The sequence below is a fragment of the Coptis chinensis genome, chromosome 9 (genome assembly GCF_015680905.1).
Source record: "Coptis chinensis isolate HL-2020 chromosome 9, ASM1568090v1, whole genome shotgun sequence".
Lineage (NCBI taxonomy): Eukaryota > Viridiplantae > Streptophyta > Magnoliopsida > Ranunculales > Ranunculaceae > Coptis > Coptis chinensis.
The window spans coordinates 5,653,057-5,673,486 of NC_141464.1; the positions used below are offsets into that span (position 1 = coordinate 5,653,057).

Genomic DNA, 20,430 nt, shown 5'->3' on the forward strand with positions numbered 1-20,430 from the left:
AGGTATTTACTTCTCCCTCTTCGTCCTCTATTGATAAAAAAAGATAAACTCTTTGTTGCCTTCCTTTTCTCTTGATTTCTTCCAGTTTTGAAGAAAGCAAAGCAAGTAGGAGAATACCGACTTTAAGAAGGGTGGGAAGAGAATTGAAAGCAGGGAAAGGAGTGAGAGCGCGAACGATGATATCAAGGGCATTAGTCAGAATGGTGAGTTTTTTTCATTTGCAATAAAATTTAAATTTTGGAGTGCTTGGTCTGATTTCCTGATTTTAGTGGGTTGTATGTTGTTACTTTAAATGGGTTATGTTGTGAAAATGTTCATTTAGAGTTAACATGAACCCTCAAATCTCCCCTCAAATTTTTGAAAGTTGTCATGGCTCTGTCGTTTGGAGGTAGTGGTCTGCGCTGATAGCATTTACCAAAAAAAATTCGTCTCCTCCTAAGATCAGCTTTAAAGCATGAATTCTCTATCCAAACAGTTCATTATGTGGTATATCATTTCATTACAGACTTATTGACATATATTTAACACTCACAAGTAACAAAGTCATACTCTTATGTGGTCTAACGATTTTCCTAGTGGATGTAATCTGATCTTCATATCTACTATTAGTATTATGATCGCTTGTGTTTTTGAGTTTCCCCATTTTGTTGTCATGGCTACTACACCGCACAGTTCGGTGGGAGTGTTAACTGTTCTTGGAGGGAGACTTTCAATGGATAATCGTATGGGTGGTGTTAGTTCAGTGAAGATGTTTGATGAGAGGAATGGAGTTTTTCGTCACAGTGGACAATTTAGATGCATGGCTGGTGGTTCGCACAATGTTAAACAATATCACAGTAGTAAAGACTCTTTCTTGAATCTACATCCCGAAGTCTCGATGCTTAGAGGAAGTGAGGTGAATGACAAGATAGATATCGGTCCGAGAAAGGAGAGCTCGGCCCAAAGATTGTCACCGACAACTTAAAAGACCCATCCGGTTCCAACAGCTTATAACGAAACCAAAATTAAAGTGGTTGGGCTTGGGGTGGAGGTTCCAATGCTGTAAATAGAATGATTGAAAGTTCCATGAAGGACGCCGAAGTTCGGATAGTTAATAACGGATGTTCAAGCCTTGAGGATGTCACCAAGTATATTCAGAAAACCGATTGCAAATCGGGTCCGAAATGACTAAGGGGGCTTGGTGTGGTGGAAACCCGGATATTGGCATGAATCTTTGCCAAGGAAAGCAGAGAATCTATTGAGGAAGCAGTTGATGGTGCCGACATGGTTTTAAATCCGAAGTTTAGCCACCGTTATTTTAAATACAGGAAATCTTTATAGGGACATATTTTAAATTCAGCTGAGATAACCTCGCCACATTTTATATACATGCTCCTCTGTCTTACAGCAATTGTATTAGTTAGCAGCTTGGTTATAACATGGTTTTCACTGAGGATGTTGAATTTCCGTGTTTCTCAAATCTGTCCTCAGTTCGTACTACCTGAACTGTTAGATTTTTTTTTTTTTTTTCATTTTGCTTTGGTTTGTATTTTTTCTTTTATTTCTAAGTACTTGTAGGTTGATGGAAAATCTATTATACTTTGCAATAAACCATCTGATTAGTAAGTCACTTTCCTGTTTCCTTATGTGGGAACATTGTTGGGTGCTTATACTGATATACATTACGAGATAAACTTGAGACACTCTAGGTATAACATATAGATGTTTAGATTGACATGGTCATATACTATATCATTAATACTCATTTGTAAAATTTATTTTTAATCCTCCCTCTCATTTGTCTCAATATCCCAATATTGAAATACTGCTTTACTAATCTATGAAAATGTTCTTTCTTCATTTCCCAATATTTTATCTCATCAATCATAGCTGGCCAGATTGTTGTCTTAAAAATTCACCTTGAATATGACTCAAATGTATTGATCCCATGGCACACTCAAATCACACCTATATCCAGTCGTTGTTTTGTGGGCAACATGCTCCTTGATCTCCTCATCCTTACGATAATAAAACCAAACTATTGAAATGGTCATATCTAGGAGTTTAGATCAACTCTCACCAGAATATTATCTCTGGTAAGGGAGAATTTTTACATGTTTCTGTTTTTTTTAATGCATTTATGGGTAAACTAGGAACAACTTGCGACTGTATGTCATATATTGTTTCAACTTCCATATTTATTTCCCCCAAACTATCTCATATGTGCAGGCTGGAACGGGCGGAGGAACTGCACCGGTGGGGCCCCAATAATTGTCGGAGTTGCAAAGGCAATGGGTATCTTGATGTTGGTATTGTCACAACCCGTTATCTTCGAGGGGCGAGAAGGGCAGTTCAAGCCACGGAAGGTGTTTGCGGCTTTAAGAGAGAATGTTGACACACTAATTGTCATTCCAAATGACAAGTTGTTGACAGCTAGTTTCGATCTACCACATGAATCGATGCTTTTAACTTGGTCGATGATATACGCCGACAAGGTGTCCGTGGTATCTCCGATATAATTACGGTAAAAAATCACCCACAATGTCTTGTAGTGAGATTCCCAGTTCTATTTCGTATTTTTAGGTATTAATCGAAAAATTGTTGGCTGAGAGATCATTCAATTCAAATTAATATAGTTTCATTATTTAACCAATTCGATAATTAGTTAGTACATTTCTTTTTTTGAGAAATGAAAGAAAAATATAAATTAACTGTAAGGAAAACAAAGTGGGGTATACTACAATGCGACATACACCTACATCTGTTGCTGCTCATTGATGAGTAGTATGCAAACAAGATTTTTGGAGCTGAACCACCTTAATGTATATTACTTTTTTGGCCAGTACACCACAGTTTGATTTGAAGTTCATGCACATATACTCAGCTGAAGGCTCAGTAGCCATCAAATTTCTGTAGATCCTCTCCATCTACTACTCTAATTTTCTTTTAGATAAGTTTGATAATAAACCCCACCTTCTCCAGTGTTCACATAGATAAGATTAAAGATAATTAATGTCTTGCGCCTATATGCTATTTCTCTTGTGCTATTGTGCATGAACATATGGAAAGCATGTGATAAATGTAACCTATATGGCTATATCTATCACTCTTTTTTTCATACATATGTTAATGGCCATCAAAAAATTGTTCGACCTTAGGCATAGTGTAGAGGAAAGAGGGGGCATTCTGTGAGCAGTGAGCAGGGGCCGCTCAAGAAAACTTGAGGCCCTAGGCAAATTCCCATAGAAGGCCTTTATAATATGAGTTTTATCTGTGAAAGTAAAGATTTCTCTATATCTATGAGGTTTTTATTTTTTTGGTAAGATGGTCCATGATTCCTGTTTGGACCAACAACATGACATCTACGAGTAAATAATTATTATAAGAAAATGTGAACATTGAAAACAGAATCACAGAAAAAACTCATTTGGTTTAATTTAAAAAACAAACATAAGAAGGAACATTGGTCTGGCTCACCTGGCTATAGGGTGAGTTGGCCCTGTCTGAGTTGGGTTTCCTTTATTACTTTGGTTTTTTTCTATTCAAGTGAAATTACAAGAAAGTTAAGATTAGAACAGTACATCCGTGTCCTTACAGTTGTACAAATGGATGCCTGTTGATGTCCTTTGTCTATATATAAGTATATGAACAAACTGGAGTTTATATGCTTATATTGTTTTTGCGATGTTAGTGTTCTCCTCTCTTTTCGTTTTCTAATTGTGGTGGCTTAATCAATTGCAGGTTCCTGGTCTGGTTAATGTTTATTTTGCTGATGTCCGAGCTATTATGGCAAATGCAGGATCATTTGCAGAGAAGGTGTAGCTATTGTTTTTCGTTTCGGTCTCAATAAAAAGAAACACCAGGTGTGGCGTACCATTCGGTGTTTGTTGAATCTTTCATGTGTGGTGTAGTATTACTTTCTTCAATTGATTCTTTTTCCTTGCATAGTTCTTCAAGCTACACCTTTCTCGCAAATAGTTATTGTGGATGTTGGGTTGGGGAAGAATAGTCACTTTTTTGCCTAGCTTTGACATGTATGAAGTCATAAAAAAAAATGGAGTTGTAGGCATAATACGTGAGCTCACTGCTTCTACCCTGCTTAAGTTATCTGTTCTAAGTGTTGTGCACGAATGAAATTTTAAGGCTTAATTTATCTATTCTAAGTGTGATTTTAGTTATACAGCGTAATTGTTGTGCACTTGGCTGAATCATTTTTTTATTACGACTTAAAAAAAGTGATTGAGCATACTAAGCACTTGATTATGGTGTATGATATTAGTCTCTAAAGTAGTGACAGGTCTAGGTGTATATGGTATATTGTATATGAATTTCTCGGAAGGGTTTCTGCTTTATCTTGCCAATTCACTGCACATTCATTCTAAAAGGATTGTTGAGTACCTTTGAAAACAAAAGCGAGGATTAAGTGTCTTGGTATGCTTGATGAGAAATAGTTATATACTTGATATGTGGTGCACTAATTGTTATGTAGGAAAATTATCAATATCTCATACTCAAATGGGAGTTATTTTAGCATCATAAGATTGCGCCCATCAGCTTTATTACCTTAATGAAATTAGTCAAAAGGCATTGGGTTATGTACACCTTTGCTCTATTTGCACATGCAATTTCTAAATAATTTGCACATGCTCAACATTTTTGCACATGCTTGGTTTTTTGTTTTTTGATTTTACATATACTCTGAATGCCTAAATGGTCGTTTGCATGTTTGATCCTTTCTAAAAGATAGTATGTCTATTTTTTTTTCAATTCTCTAAATCAATAACTTTTTTTTTAATGGACTAGTTCTTCTAATTTGTTGTTTCATTATGTTCATTTTATGTAAATTCTCCGATTTTTTTTTTCTACATCGCTTTTGGGGTGCAGATTGAAAAGAAACATTATCATTCGATTTACATTCATTTTTGGTGTTTACCTTATGATAGTGATTGTTTGAGAAAAATGAGTACCTTAAATTTTAGCAACTTTCTATTTCAAAATCTTTTGTTATTATAATGTGTTTAATTAGGAGCATGAGTTGGGCTAAGGCATGGGACCATGCATTCAATTGGGATTACCTTACTGCAAATCTAGGCACCTCAAGACTATCCTCAAAAAAATGCAAGGTTTGTTTTAGCTAACCAGGTTACTACACCATACACTTTTAACTTGATATCCCGTAACCTTTTCCATTAGCTAACCAGGTTACTACATCGTACCGTACTAAAGCATCGCGTGTTCTAATTATATAGAAATCTACTAAAACACATAAATGATGCACTTCTGACGAACGTTGGAAATATATTTGATAGGAATTTCTGGATTTTCTAGATCTAGATATATCGATTCCATTTTTAAGTTTTATGATTTCCAAAAGTTTTTTGTCTTTGAGGCAGAGGTATTATGTAAAATTTCAATTATAGTTCTTTGACCTGCTAATATTTTTGTTGTCTTGATTGTCTAGAGGCCAATGTATTATATTTCAAAGACATGCTATTGCATGATGGACTTGAATAGAGGTAACTCTGATGTGCACCCTCAGAACTTTTATGCATTTCATGTGTCATTTTCATTTTTATTTCATGGTATTATATATAACATTTCTCTATTTCCTTTATAAGTTATCGATTAAACGTGTTTGCATCCACTTCTTTACACGAAATAGTGCAACAGAGAATAGTCCAACCAGACATGATTGGAGAAACAGAGTTTAGAAAGCGGTATATGATTTTGTTTGTTAAGTTTATGATTTTAAGCAATGCATGATAAAATGTAATATATTGGTCCATTCCCTCCCCCCCCCCCCGGGTAGTTTCTACATGTATAATTGATAGCCAAATAAAATGTGTATGCATGTATAAAGTCATTCTATTTTAACATTTTCCAGCATAGGTTGATGGATTGATGTCAAATCATTTTATTTTGGTAGTTATAATAAAGTGGCTTATATCAACACAAGTACACTCGGGTGTTTGAGCTCAAAACAAGCTTTACCCATCTACGCCACTTTGACTATTGGTTTGAAACAAGATTGATTGCAGAAGATTCAACACTCATTGTTCTTAGTTATGTCATTTTATGAGGGGCTTTACTTTTCATGGGGCTGTATTTACTCCTTCATATATTATTCCCCTTTTACCGCATTTGACGCTCTCGCGTTAGATAGATCTAAACCAACTATAGTTTCTTACCTCCCTATTTTTTAATCCAAACCAGGTTAGATAATTTATTATTAATTAAATCTAAGTTTTATGTTTATTGATTGGTCAGTGATTCATCTGATAATATTAGCATTGTTAGATTTGATTTGATTTGATATGAACAATTTAATTGAATCTCTGGTTGAAGGTCTTTTTGTTTATGAGTCGTTAGTTTTGCATGTTGTTGTGAGGAGGGAAGTGACTGTATTTTTTCAATTGAATATTGGTGACATTTGCAAAACGATATCAATTTCCTCATCACGATTAGGAGTCAAAGAAGAAACCAAAATCTTGGATATATGTTGGTAGTTGAAACATAAATGTTTTCCTGATCCTTTTCAAGCCGGTTGTGCTTTGGGGTAATATGGCTTACTTTATTATAACCAACAATTTATTCGTAGTGTACTCTTAATTTATTGTAAGATTCAGATCAGTGTTACCAGATTCACTACTTCCATTTTAAGGTGTTCCAGTTTGTACCTACCCTTTTAGGTTCTGTACGCGCATCGCCAAGTCTTATGCCCCCATGACCAAGAGAAGAATAACAAGGGAACATAATAGCAAAAAGGGAAAAAAAACACCGACCTAGAGACGCTATAGTACTATATATCTGCTCGGTCAAATCCGCTCTCCCTCATTCCCTCTATGTGGTGGTGAATATCAACTCCCATCCTACTACCTCCATCTTTAGCTGGCGGCTGACTTTTAGGGGTTTGGGTCAAAGAAAGGATGATGGTTTAGGTTATAGTTTTGAAGTTCGAGTAAACACTAGATTTTTGTTTTTTAAGTCATTATAAGCATATTTGAATAAAGCACCGGGTCTAAGCCCTTTAGTGTGCAAACCCACATATTTTAAGCCAAAAACTTCATAGATAATATTTGTAGAGCGAACTCTGATTGCATTCATGCTAAAATTGATTCAGTTTAATGATAGTTGTTTATGTTCTTCTCCTTTTGTCATTTGCATTGGTGTTCCACAACTTGAGAAAGTTACAACATTACAATTTTCTCATTTCTCTTTGATGCAGGTATGATGCAAGCAGGCTATTTAGCACTGAAAGGCTAAGAACCAAAGATATAACTCATAGGGTCAAATTGAAGAACTATTGGTAGGTATCCTATTTACAGTTATTATTACTAATTATTAATAATTATCGAGAACTGTGTCATACTGTCATTATAGCTGTAATATTAGCACCATATTAGTTATTGTTTTTTGAAAAAGCAGTAGGGTTTAGTAAAATGAATGTTAGTCTTTTGTGCATTTTAGCAAGTGTAATCCTGCTTTCATCCTGTTTTGCCAAATTAGATACCTCAACTTTTTACCTCATCTTTGCTAATCCTGCTCATCATCCATTTTGCGATAGGGATGACATTTTAACTTTAATATCTGGCCATGGAGAATAAGTGGTCTCTTTTGTTGAATGCAAGTATACTTTTTTGTTTTTTTCTTCTTCTTCCATTTTGTAATGTACATTCAGTTGTCTAATTTGGATAATAATGCAAGTCATTAGTGAATGTCTATCACACGATGACTCTGGAAATTCCTTTGAACTATGTCTGATTAGCTATAAATGTATTGGGGTTTATATGAGAAATAACAAAGAACCAGAGTCAGGTAATAGTTGTTGGATTTTAACCATCTTCTTGACCTTTTATGTATTTTTTTCCTATCTTCTCTAAAAGACATTATGGTATTCTAATGCATATTATGTTCTAAATTGCAGATTTGTTTGTTATTTAAAAAGGTCCGTACAGATGACGATGAGGAATTTCAGTGCTACTTGGCCAATGTTCAATATAAACTAAAAGATAGTGAAAAAACTATTGGAGAAGGATTTGTAAACATTGGCGGAATTGGTAAGCCAAATATGTTCATTCCAATTCTTAAAAAAGTATGACTTGAAGAGAAATGTCATAAATTGTCAAATACATGTGGTCAGGATTTGGTCTCTAGGGGCAAAATCGCTGAGATGTCTCTACCTAGAACTAGATCAGTTTATTAATTGGTAATAATAGATAAGTAACAATCAACAAAAGGGTCTTGAGGAATCTAACTTGGTAACTAAGACATCCCAGCTAGGTTCATACCTCTTAGCTCACTATATGCCATGTTTTTTAGCAAGGCAGTAAGGTAAACAATCAAATCCCAGTTATGATTGTTTCAACATATTGGAGCTCCTGTAAAAGACACTGCCTTGGGATTTCAATCCTCTAAACAGAGCACTTGCGGAAGCCCAATCAAGGAGAAATCTCTTGACATCTTGGATGCTATTTCTGAGCATGCACTATATCTTTGAACTTTCTTTTCTTTCAGAGTTTATTTTATATTTTTTGTCTTTATCTCATGATAAATGTGTAAGTGGACCTTCATATTGGGCAGAGACAACGAAAGAGTTCATTGCAAATTTGTATCTTAAACCCGGCCAGAAAGTTCTTGGTGGTGGTTGTTGCATTGGTGGAGGAGACTTTTACATGTATGAAAACTTCGATGTTGATTTCATGGGGATGGATCTTGAATGTGCCATTGGATGCAAATGCTTTGTTGAATTTAATGTTACTGAATGTATGCAAATGCTTCATTGAAGTTGATGTTGTTGACTGTATGAAAAAAACATACCCACATACAAATGTATTAATATTTGTACCAAAGTTTTTTTTCTAAAGATTTTGTAGAAGCAGCCCATACTAAGGACTTTATACTTTATGTTCTGTTAACTTTCTTCTTTGAGGAGATAATTACTTATAAGAATGTTCATTGAGAAGTAAAGAAAACAGCAGATTGTCTAGGAAGGGTAAGTGTTCACAATGATGATGGATTAAGTAGTATATAGCCCATATCTTGGTTGTAGTTTACTACGGTCCCGCCCTCTGATTAAACCGATGTAAAGACTGTAATTAAGGGAAGAATAATTGTGAACAATTGTGTTACTATTTAATGTGACATTAGTTTCTCAGTCCTTAAGTGTATTCTCACACCTAAATCAGCATCTATTTTTTTTATGGTTACTTTTTCTGTTCTAATTGTGTGAAAAAAACTGCATTTTTGTTTCTTTCACTAGATTATAGATATTGATTTCATCCGTGGGTTGGAGAAAGACGAATTGAAAAATACATTGAAATGAGTCATTGCATTTGTATTCGTTAGACTCTTATAATATAGATACATTTTCCGTAAGCTCAGACAATGTAGCCATATAAATGGATATATTTCGAAGTTCATCCTGTCTGTCTAAAGTGTATTTGGGGTGCCTTCGTTGGGGAACATTTGGGGTGCTTTCGTTGGCCAACACACATAATGTTCCCGTAGGCCCGGCCCTGAGCAGGTGCCATGTGGGCGACCACACAGGGCCCCCAATATATAAGGCCCAAAAAAATAGTTTTAGTGGAAAAAGCTTATTTCGCAAATCAAAAGCCCAAACCGATGAAAAACCCAAAAAACCAAAAATTTCACAGTAAACAGTCGATTCTCTCATATTCTCTTTCCTCATTAATTATGTTAATAAAAAAAGAAAATAACAATAGATATAATAAATGAGGAGATCTTCTCAATGACTAGATCTCTCTCTTCCTAATTAATAACGTTTTCTTTTGGAAAATCACTCCAATTAATTGCTTGAGTTGTCCTCAATTACTCAAATACAAAAAGAATTAGTAAAAAAAAAACCCCCCTCATTCACCTTATAACCATCTAGTATCATCTCATTCTCAATAATTTCTTTATTTACAATTGTGGATCCGTATTAATTTTCTCAATTACTTATTCACCTAAATTTTGATTATTTTTCAAGTAAGTTAGAGATTAAAATCAATTTTTCCTTTTCTTAAATATTATTTCAATAACTCAATTTAATTCCAAAGTAATCTAGTCTAATATTATTCACCTAACTTGATTTCTTGAAACGACACGATTGTTTTCCTAATGCATTCATAACTTATAGAATTTTGTTGATTGTTCCCATTACTGTCGCGTATGCAGAAAGAAGATTTTTAAAATTAAAATTATTGAAATCATACCTTAGATCGACTATGTCACACGAAAGTCTAAATGGGCTAGCATTAATATCTATTGAAAATGAATTTTTAAATAAAATTAACTTTGAAAGCTTTTGATGATTTTGCAGCCAAAAATGTGATAAGGAAAATATTTCGATGATCCAATTTGTGTTGATGGAAGACTGGAAGAGGGCCACATTTCGCCGTTTGCACATGGCCATTGAAAACTCAGGGACGGCCCTGTGTTCCCGCTATATGGTGCATGTATCATATAAGATGTGAAGAGGGTTGAAATGCATCATATTTCACATAAGACACTATGGTTAAATATGGAGCATCTTAACTCTCATCTTGCTAACTATGTTCACATTCCCTTCAATAAGTTTTGTGTATCGTTCATGTGCAGAGCACATGCATTTTGTTAGTTACTATTAAAACACTAGTGACAGGGTGCCACCAAACTTAACACAGCCACAAGAGAATTCAACACCACATCAAGAGAATACAACACTACTAATGTACTACTAAGCATAAAAAAATACAAATGCGCCACTGAATATGCACAACTGAAAATTCAGAACAAAGAAAAACAATTTTAAGTGCTCCTTATCAATCTAACTACACCAAACCAGATTGATTGAGTGCTTGGTTTTTATTGTTTTTCTTACTTGTAGTGCATGCATGGCTCGACCCAATTTAAAGAAGCACAAGCTTTAGACCAGATTCCTGGGCTAGTATTATTAGCTGCACTAAAAGATCCTGTAAGAATTTGAATTCATCCCACACAAGAACAAAGGATCAAAAGAAAGCTCATTAGCTGCTAAATAAGATTCAACAATTAAACAAACAAAACAAAATCCCAGTCAATACATTTCTCTAATTTAACAATTAAGCAAATAATTAGCAGAAACGAAAAATCAGACTTAAAAATATAGTATAGCAGAAAAGAAAGTGAACCTAGTAATCCAATAAAAATTAATTAAATGGCAATAAAGTTAAGTGACGTGGTGTGCGCTTCAACAAACTCCCCATCTTTGCCATTAAACGAACATCAAAAGTAAAACAAAACCAAGCGATCAAGAGTCTATTATTTATTTATATTTACACCCAGCATGGCAACTACAACACTGTCTCAAATTTCATGTTTTTCTTCACTCAGCAGAGAAAAAATAGTCCGTCCTTCATCTCGTTTTAAGGTACGGCCTTCTTTTATTCTATAGTTTTAAGCTAGTTTGTAATTTATATGGAGGTTTATGGTGGGCAATTAGTTTTTGTTTTTGGATTCAATTTTGAAAGATTTAAGGTTATAAAGCATTGGTACAGAAATGAATTTGACATTATGTGAAAATTAAGCAGTGGGCTCAAATGTTGGATAGAGCTCTGTGAAGAACGTCATTTACTATAAACAAAAGAGGAATGTTAAGAGAGAGCGAGAGAGGAAAGAAAGACTTTATGCAGTTTTAATTTGAAAATGCAACTCTTGTCTTTTCATTGATCAACATGTTATAAAGATTTTATTTCTATTTAGGAACTACTTTTTTTTCAGTTTTCAGTGTGTATGCGCCTTGACGGGAGTGACACACAATCTCCCACCTCAGGAGCAGATGGAACCGATGCTTCAAAATTACATGTAGAAGGGGCAGCTAAATCATACCCTGTTAATGAAGAACCTGTTGCTGAAAATCTGGGGATGGACGAGAGTGGACCTGAGCAAGGTGTTGCATCTCACAATAGGACAGCAAAGATCCATGATTTCTGTTTAGGGATCCCCTTTGGTTAGTTCTCTTCTTTGTAATTTTTAAATTCCTAGCAGATGTCAAGTGAATGCTTTTCAGGACAATCAAAATTGGAGCATCGATCATGAAATATGGTGTATTCTTTCAGCAATTTTTCTGTTATCTTTTTACTTGTAACCTAAATCTTTGTTAAGACATCAAAAGAGGCATATGTTCAAGATAGTTCTGATGTTGGAGTGCTTGTTCATCTCAGTGTCACTATATTATTGTACTGCATATATTCTTGCTTGGGTAAATGAAGCTTACTTTGTTGATGTGGTATTTTTATCATTTCTTATCCAATAGAAAATTGTATCTTATCAAAGAAAAAGGAAGAAAAGAGGGTCAAACCCCCAACATACAGATGCAAATTCTTTAGTAGTAAAAGTTCAAATTAGCCAAGAGAAAAGCGAAGGCCCCTGGATACCTTATACCCTGATTTTCTAATCTAATTGACGCACAAATATTGTAATTTCTATGCTTCATCAACTATAACTTATTTGTGCTGCTAAAGCATCTATTGTAATAGCTTTGGTGTTTCCTTTAAACATTGGGTTTTGTTCTTTCATAGGTGGGCTTGTTTTGAGTGGAGGACTTGTTGGCTCTATATTGTCCAGAAATCTCACAACTCTTGGCATTGGCGTGCTTTTTGGAGGTGGTTTACTGGCACTGAGCATATCTAGCTTAAAGGTTTGGAAGGATGGGAAATCCAGCTTCCCATTCATGTTGGGTCAAGCAGGTACTTAAAAATCTAGTGGACTGTAGTATTTGAATGTGACTGAGACCTTTTAGTCCATTTTTTGAACTCAATAGTACCATTTAAAATGGCTCATATTAGAATACAGTTAGATGTTTAGAACAACACCTTAATTCCTTTATGTGCTTATCTTTGTTTCTTATTCTATATACAGCAATAGAACTCATCTCTTTTTCTTGACTTTGCAGTACTCTCTGCAGCATTTTTCTGGAAACATCTTCAAAATTACTCTTTGGTAAGTGATCACTGTTATAAATTATTTTTTACTCGTCAATAAGCGATTTTCTTTGCTTTGAATGTTGCCTGATATCGATCGTGGTTGCAGACAAAGAAAGTCTTTCCGTCAGGGTTTTATGCTGTTATAAGGTACGCCTATTTTCTTTTGTAATGTTTTTTGTTCACCAAAATTGCTCGAGTTAAAACATCTGCTCATCTATATGAACTCACTTTCCAATGAATGGCAGTGCTGCAATGTTATGTTTCTATACCTATGTTGTGGCATCTGGAGGAAACCCACCACCAAAAAAGTTGAAGCTGGCTGCTAATCCGTCCTCATAACTCAACATTCAAGCTTATGTCGTACTTTGGAAGAAGGAAAAAAGACGAAAGAAAAAAGGAAAAACTGAGAGTTGGACCAACCAGGGTTACTTCCTTTCTGTTCTATAGGACTAGTCATGTGAAGAGTTTGTGTCAATATTTATACAGTGAGTTTGTTCTTTTTCAGTTTTCTGCTGAGCGAAAAATGAAGTTTTGTCATCATATACTGCGAGAATAAATATTTGCAATAGATTCGCTAAATACCCGCTTTTTGTATGTTGGTTATTGTGAATCAGCAGCGTCCACATTTAATCAGAGCATTATCTGCATCTCTGTTCAGTTGAGCAGTATCAAGTTTCAACTTTTACGATGCAATTATTGTGTTCTTAGCACTTCGGGCTATCGTATTTAACACCACTGTATCTGTGTCAGCTCTATAGTTGTCGATCTCATTGTTGTCAGGAAAATTGGATGTTTCATTTGGTTTGCATGTGATGTCATGGTTCGGAGTGACAGACACCAGTCTTCATTGGTCTGTTGACGTAGCGCTTATTTTGGATTTCAATCATGATTGTTTGTGAGGACGATCTTGAGTTTTAAACATAATGGAAATCATCATACAAAAGGTTACTTCTATTCAGAATTGTTATTTGTTAACCTTACCAGAAGAACCTGTTCATTTCTAAAGTTTTCAGTTTCTATTGGTATGTTAGTTTTTATGGTCTCAAGATCAACCTCGCCAAACGTTACTTCCATGTTGTTTAGAAAACCCTCTAACTAGATATCTTTTAAGTGTTTTAAGCCCTGGTCAATCGCTATACTGAACATATCAGCTACGTACCATTTTTTTTATGCTACGTAACAATTTGTACCCAACTTATTGACTCTGAAGAAATACATAAAAAATGAAGCTCGGACTCTGTAAAAAGAGAGGAGAGAAGAATTCGCGTAGGAAACAGGTGGGAGGTTTCAATATCAAAGTTTGTAAGGAAAGCCTGTCGATGACATTTGCATTATGCCCCAAACAAGATAGCACCAACTGGAATACTAGTCAATTAGAAATGCAAAATTTCATGGCATAGTTAGTGGTGACAGGCACACATTTTAAATATTTCTTTTGCCTTAACAAGTTTCCCACACAGAACACAGAATACCGGCCTATCAATAGTACGTATGCAATATTGCTACAGGAAATAAGCACCAGAAGTGTATAAATTATCGACACTAAAACAGCTGCGATTATCCTGTACAGAGTGACAAGCAAATGTTTATGCATGTTGTGATCTGTGTGGCTTGTGCAGGTCAGAGAGAGAGAGAGAGAGAAGCATCAAATGTGAATAAAAAAACAAAAATAAAAAGTAAATCATGAAACTACAATTGGTTGCACATACACAAGAATCAGAACCCTCACGTAAAAGTTAACGTCATCGAGAACATAAAATTAATCAAGTATGTCCAACCCTCAAAGAGTTTTCTAAATAGATCCGACCATGTAGATTTTACACGGACTTTAGTACACAAACTTTGCTGTTGATTCCTACCTGACACTAATAGATCAAACTAAGGAAGAAGTTCACTTGTGGTCTTGTGGATGTATCGTTAGCCTTCAGAATTTGTTGTGTGATCGTTCTTTTGCTTGGACGGTGCATGAGTATCAGTGGCATTCATGGCCCTTCATTTGAAGGAGAAGTCTCATCTTTCCTTGGAATCTCCGAGTCTGACAGGACATGATTTTCTTCCCACATCTTGCTAAGTTCAGCAATCAGTTGAGTGGTCACGTGTTGGGATCCAGTGGCAACAGAGCTCTGCTTATCTTCAACACCTTTGTCCTTAATTTCAGACGCCACAGAATGTGATCCAGCATCTACATGGCTGCCGTTGAGGTCAGCAGGTTGGCCATTCAATGTCCCATCTGTTCTCTGTTCTAGCCCTGCAACCTGGTGGAGCCTCAGAGACTGTAGCAATGGTCCCATTGTCCGGAAAAATCTCAATGGATGTCCCAGGCGTGAGTTCTAGCTTCAAATCTTTAGTTTCATCTCCATTGGCTGCTCCTTTTAAACATGATATTCCGCTACCCTGCAACAATTCAGCTTGGTTGAGGTTATCATGTCCTCCTTTGAGGGGTGTATGCGTCTTGTCTTTTGGCAATGCATCTAATGACTGAGAAGGAAGTTGAATCACCTGACTGACCTCATTTGCCTGTTCTCCAGGGTGTATGTGAGGAGAGCGTACAGTTCTACTCACTGCTTGCCGCAAAGCCTGAGGAATTTGGTTCATGTCAAATGGAGAGGAAGATAATTCTGCACTGGAGAGGACATAGTGGGACTATAGTGGGACTATACTGAACTGGAGAGGAAGATAATTCTGCAACTTTAGATACCTGGTCTACAGATGCCACTGCCTTCAATGGAAGAGACTCAGGAACCTTCACTACTTGTTCAGTCTTGTGATCATATTGTTGAGCAGAAGCATGTAAATGACCTGATAGGTCCACAGGAATTTCATTTCTTTTGATCATCTTAACAGCTGATGCCACGTCATTTGGGTCAGCAGAACAACAATGCTGATCATTTGGGTCAGCATGGCCTTCGATGTTGCCTGATTTATAGGACTTTTGCTACATATTTAATCCCCAAGTACAAGTCAGAATTTCTATCTTTTAAGTCTAAAGAAAATAAACCATATGTAAAAGACGTAGTGGATGGGAATATTATAGCAAACTCTGATTACTCCTAGCAAAGGTTCCCCGTGTACTGAATTGAAATCAGTTGGTCAGTTCTTTACCTCAGAATCCCGATAATTCAAATATGAAAGAATGGCAAGACTTTGTCTAGGAAGAGTTACTTGCGAGAAAGAAGCAGTCATTTCAAGGTCTGTAGGACGACAAGGAAAATCCCCTCGGCAAGAACGTGTATCCATCACCAAGAGAACCATTAAACCTTATTTTCATCTTTTCTTTTTGTTTATTTGGGTGATCCGCAACTTATGGTTTCAAGGGTAACAACAACCCATGGGGACGCACCAGCATGGACCTGAGGTGACATCCGATCAGGCAAAAGGCTAACCAAAATTGAGAAAGAAGGCCTCACTCGAGGTAACAAGAAATAACATTAGTTACAAAGCTTTACAATTTTCACATAAAGGTGGCCAATAATCCAATATCACAATCCATTTACCATACTACACAGTATACAAGCTCTCTCTATATACTTAACAATCCATAAGAGTAAAAGGCCTAACATCTGTTATTGTCCCTCACTAAAGAATAAAAATATTTCCAAGCCTTAGAAACCAATACAAAATAATTCTTGTGAATTGGTCCAGAGTTATTTTGCCCTGCATGAGGAAAAGAAAAGCAATTAAAATCTCATCACGCCTAAAATTGCAAAAATGCAAAACCAAAAAGTGCAGTAACTTACTTTATAGTTTAATGCAATGTGCACGGACTTGTTCTGGCAGAAGGCTGCAAACGCTTGTAGAAAAGGACCGTACTCTTCAGTCTTAAAGGTATGTAGATCTCTATTATTGAGGAGGTATGGGGCCTTTCTTACATAGATGGATATAGGGAGGTGTGTGTGTGGCAGTCGCACCTCCTGAGATTAGGAAAGCTCCACTACCACATAACTAATTGCCTAGAAAAATATTCAAACTATAAGTACTCGCACCCCCAATTTTTTTAGCAAACTTCCACCACCACACTCCCAAAATTTTCACAACTATAGTAAGAATATTATCAACAAAAAAAATAATATGAAAAATAAAACTAATAAAAAACATTCCAATAAACCAACTTTTTTTTACTTCTCCTTTTGCCCTTACAAAATTATCATTTATCATTTATTTTGAGTTCAAAACTATTAAAGATGGACAAATGTGTCTTTAAATGTTTGATGGGTTGATGAGACTAAAACAAATAGCCAAAGGCCCAAAACCCAACCGGTCAGTTTGATTGTATAATTCTAATCACCATAACAAACTCGTATGTTCTTCTTCCTTTCTTTCACTCTCAATTCTTAAACAAACGGTCAGACCTCAACCTAAAAAAACAAAAAACAAAAAACATAAATTCAGAAAGGATTTGTGACGCAGTTTGTTGCACGCTTGTCCTAACTATTTGTAAAACTCATTATCATTATCAATAAAATTTCCACTTAAAAAAAACAAAACAAGATAATTTTTTATTTTCAATGTTAATATTTTATAAGTCTATATAAGTCTATATTTTCAATGTTATATAGACTTATAACATTATGGGAAGTTAATAATTTGTTGAATTGTTATAGACTTATATACTATATATATATATATAAACAAATTCAGAAAAGACTTGCGGCGCAGCTTGTTGCACACTTGTCCTAACTATTTGTAAAACTCATTATCATTATCAATAAATTTCCACTTAAAAAATAAATAAAACATAGTAATTTTTTATTTTCAATGTTAATATTTTATAAATTTATATAAGTCTATATTTTCAATGTTATATAGACTTATAACATTATAGGAAGTTAACAATTATTGAATTGTTATATATATTGATATATATATATATATATATATATATATATATATAAAGGACCTTAAATAGGACCTTAAACTTGTTCTGAAATGATTTAAACCCTAATCTTTTTGTGCATATGATATATTCAACTCGTTTGACAATTTTTAACATTTGGCAAAAGATGAATACATTTCGGACCTTTATATATATATTCAAAAGTGGAAAACAATTTTATATATATAGGATATATATATGAATTTATATAGATATATTTAAAGATCATAGCACAAAAAAGATTAGGGTTTAAATCAATTAAGGTCCTTATTTAAGGTCCCTTTAGAGTGAATTCTGTAGATATATATATATATATATATATATATATATATATATATATAGATTTTGTTAACTATATATATAAATTTTGTTAGTAGTCAACGCACTCTAGTTTTGTGAATTGAAATAAATGTATAATTTTGTTAATCTTTATTGTTTAGACCTTTTGACAAAAAAAAAAAAAAAAAAAAAAAATTGCATACGGTTTTTTTTTTTTTTTTAGTTGGGTGGGGTGTGCACATAATCTCACACTCCCTGACTTAGAATCCTGACTCCGTCCCTACTTTCTTATAAAGACCTCCCTCCACTGCTGGTAACCTACACAACCCCTTTGTTTACAGTAATTTTCAAAATTGAGGAAGTATTTTCCTTGCAGCTTATAAAAAGTATGTATAAAAGCAGGCTGCACATTTTGAGGATTTTTCTGATCAGAATCAATATTTATAACGCCAACTTCACATTCAGAACTCTTGCAAAGATTCCCTTTCTTAACATAACACAAATAGTAGAGTATACCCTTTTTTTTCTAATTCTTTAGGTCACATGTGGCATGTATCTTCTTCAACTGACAAAGTTCTGGCAGCAAGGACAAGGACCACCTTAGGATCATTCTTCATTGGAAGTATTTTTTTTCCTGTTTAAAGTTCTAAAGTTCTTAGTCTGGAGACCAAGAGAAATAAAAAAATCCCAATCAAAACATTCATTTAATAAAAATTATATACTTCATCACGGAATACAAGAACACCCACTAACATTTGCAACTAAATGGAGAAGTCCTTTATTAGTGAGTTATCATAATAATCAAAGTGTTCTCCCTTACTTTTAATTCATGTTTGTTAATTTGAGGTTTTGCCTAAATTGATTCGGTTAAAAAATGGGGTTTTAACCCAATTGAGGTTTACTTGGGTTTTGCTATATATTTTTGAAGATAGTAATGGTGGAGCTGTGGTAGTGGTAGTGGCAGTGGTGTATGGCTTGAAGAAAATGATGCCACATTGAGGGTAGTTATGTAATTTCATGTGTGAAGTGTGTGGATGTCATTTCATAGGAATTGGTTGTAGCCGTCGAATAGAGATCACGAGATCATAACACATGTCCTAGATGCGTGGTTTGAATTCCAATTTAGTCTTTGTCAAAGTCACGTGGTATTTTGTAATTATGCCTAAGAAAGGACATTAAAGTCTTTTTCATACGTGTTGACCAAAAAGACAACAGTCAAACTCAATTGGCTTGGATGTGTTGGGGTTTTAAGTTTTAGAATACAAACATAAAGGAATTGAACTATTTTTATTACCTGGTTCCGTCCTAGCTAGACCTCCCACTTAAAAGCAGCTGGTGTACAAAAATCACCCTTTGCATGCCTCTCTAAAAGTTTTTCATCTACAATGCAAATGAAAGCTAGTTATTTAAGCTGCACAAAAAAGTGAAATATCGAATTATTCACCTTCGTTAAACTTAAACTAAGGCAGCTTGTGTGGGTGCACTAAATCAACATTAGATTTTTCTTGGGATTGAGATTACATAATGTCTCTCCTCGACACCGTTCCGTTTTCGGTAACATAAGAACAAGTCTAATGGAGAGCTGCTAAATTAGGCTGCTAAAAGGTGACACATAGGCCTTTTATCTTGCCTAGCCAAATTTGGCACCCCAAAATCAAAAAACCAATCCAATCGCATTTTCTATTTTGAAGTGCTAAATGATATGGACGGTTTCTGTTGTCCGTCCATTATTTTTTAACTTAAGTTGAATTTTTTTTGGATGGACGGGTCCGTCCATTATTTTTTAACTTAAGTTGAATTTTTTTTGGATGGACGGCACAGTTTCTGCCTGTCGAAAGCCCTTATTATGGCGACCCTTTTAGCAGGAAGCCCCATTAGAATAGAATAGTTGGGGACCCTTTTAGCAGGAAGCCCCATTAGAATAGAATAGTTGGGGTGCTATATTTACCTTTAGCAGCCTATATAGCGCCGAATCCGGACTCTATGTATAGGGGTGTTCATGATTCGGTTCGAGCCAGTTTTAGGTCAAAATGTAGACCGTATGTATAGGGGTGTTCATGATTCGGTTCGAGCCAGTTTTAGGTCAAAATGTAGACCGAACAGTTCTACTCGGTTCCTATAATTCAAAACCGAAACCGAATTGATGGAACCTAGAAACTGGATGTAAACCAAATCGTAAATTCGATTCAGATCGGTCCCAAACCAGTGTTAGGCCCTTTTCCACATGAAGTTTTATTAACCAACTTAAGGGCCTACTTAGTAGCTAGCCCGAGCCCAAGTACAAAAACATCTAACCAAGGCTACCTATTTATATGGCTTATGATGGCATGACTATATATATGTTTGGTTGATGTG

At 35.1% G+C, this 20,430-nt stretch overlaps 2 protein-coding genes and 1 pseudogene across 3 annotated transcripts; 2 read left to right on the forward strand and 1 right to left on the reverse strand.

The window, feature by feature from the left end:
• Nucleotides 1–213: 213 nt before the first annotated feature.
• On the forward strand, nt 214–7,280 carry LOC147474545 (cell division protein FtsZ homolog 2-1, chloroplastic-like; annotated as a pseudogene). The gene is made up of 6 exons (XR_015207717.1): nt 214–890; nt 929–1,271; nt 2,202–2,503; nt 3,721–3,795; nt 5,441–5,495; nt 7,205–7,280. The product of XR_015207717.1 is annotated as a cell division protein FtsZ homolog 2-1, chloroplastic-like (transcript).
• Nucleotides 7,281–10,949: 3,669 nt separating this feature from the next.
• LOC147474546 (protein FATTY ACID EXPORT 1, chloroplastic-like) lies at nt 10,950–13,616 on the forward strand. Its single transcript, XM_086584073.1, has 6 exons — nt 10,950–11,368; nt 11,719–11,947; nt 12,519–12,686; nt 12,893–12,939; nt 13,030–13,070; nt 13,169–13,616. The coding sequence occupies exons 1-6, from the start codon at nt 11,285–11,287 to the stop codon at nt 13,260–13,262; spliced, it is 663 nt and encodes a 220-aa protein (XP_086440199.1). The 5' UTR covers nt 10,950–11,284; the 3' UTR covers nt 13,263–13,616.
• Nucleotides 13,617–14,655: 1,039 nt separating this feature from the next.
• Nucleotides 14,656–16,775, reverse strand: LOC147474547 (uncharacterized). Its single transcript, XM_086583175.1, has 3 exons — nt 16,661–16,775; nt 15,622–15,858; nt 14,656–15,500 (listed from the first exon to the last, which is right to left on the reverse strand). Exons 2-3 carry the CDS (start codon nt 15,757–15,759, stop codon nt 15,126–15,128), a joined length of 513 nt encoding a protein of 170 aa, XP_086439301.1. The 5' UTR covers nt 15,760–15,858; nt 16,661–16,775; the 3' UTR covers nt 14,656–15,125.
• Between the last annotated feature and the right edge of the window lie 3,655 nt (nt 16,776–20,430).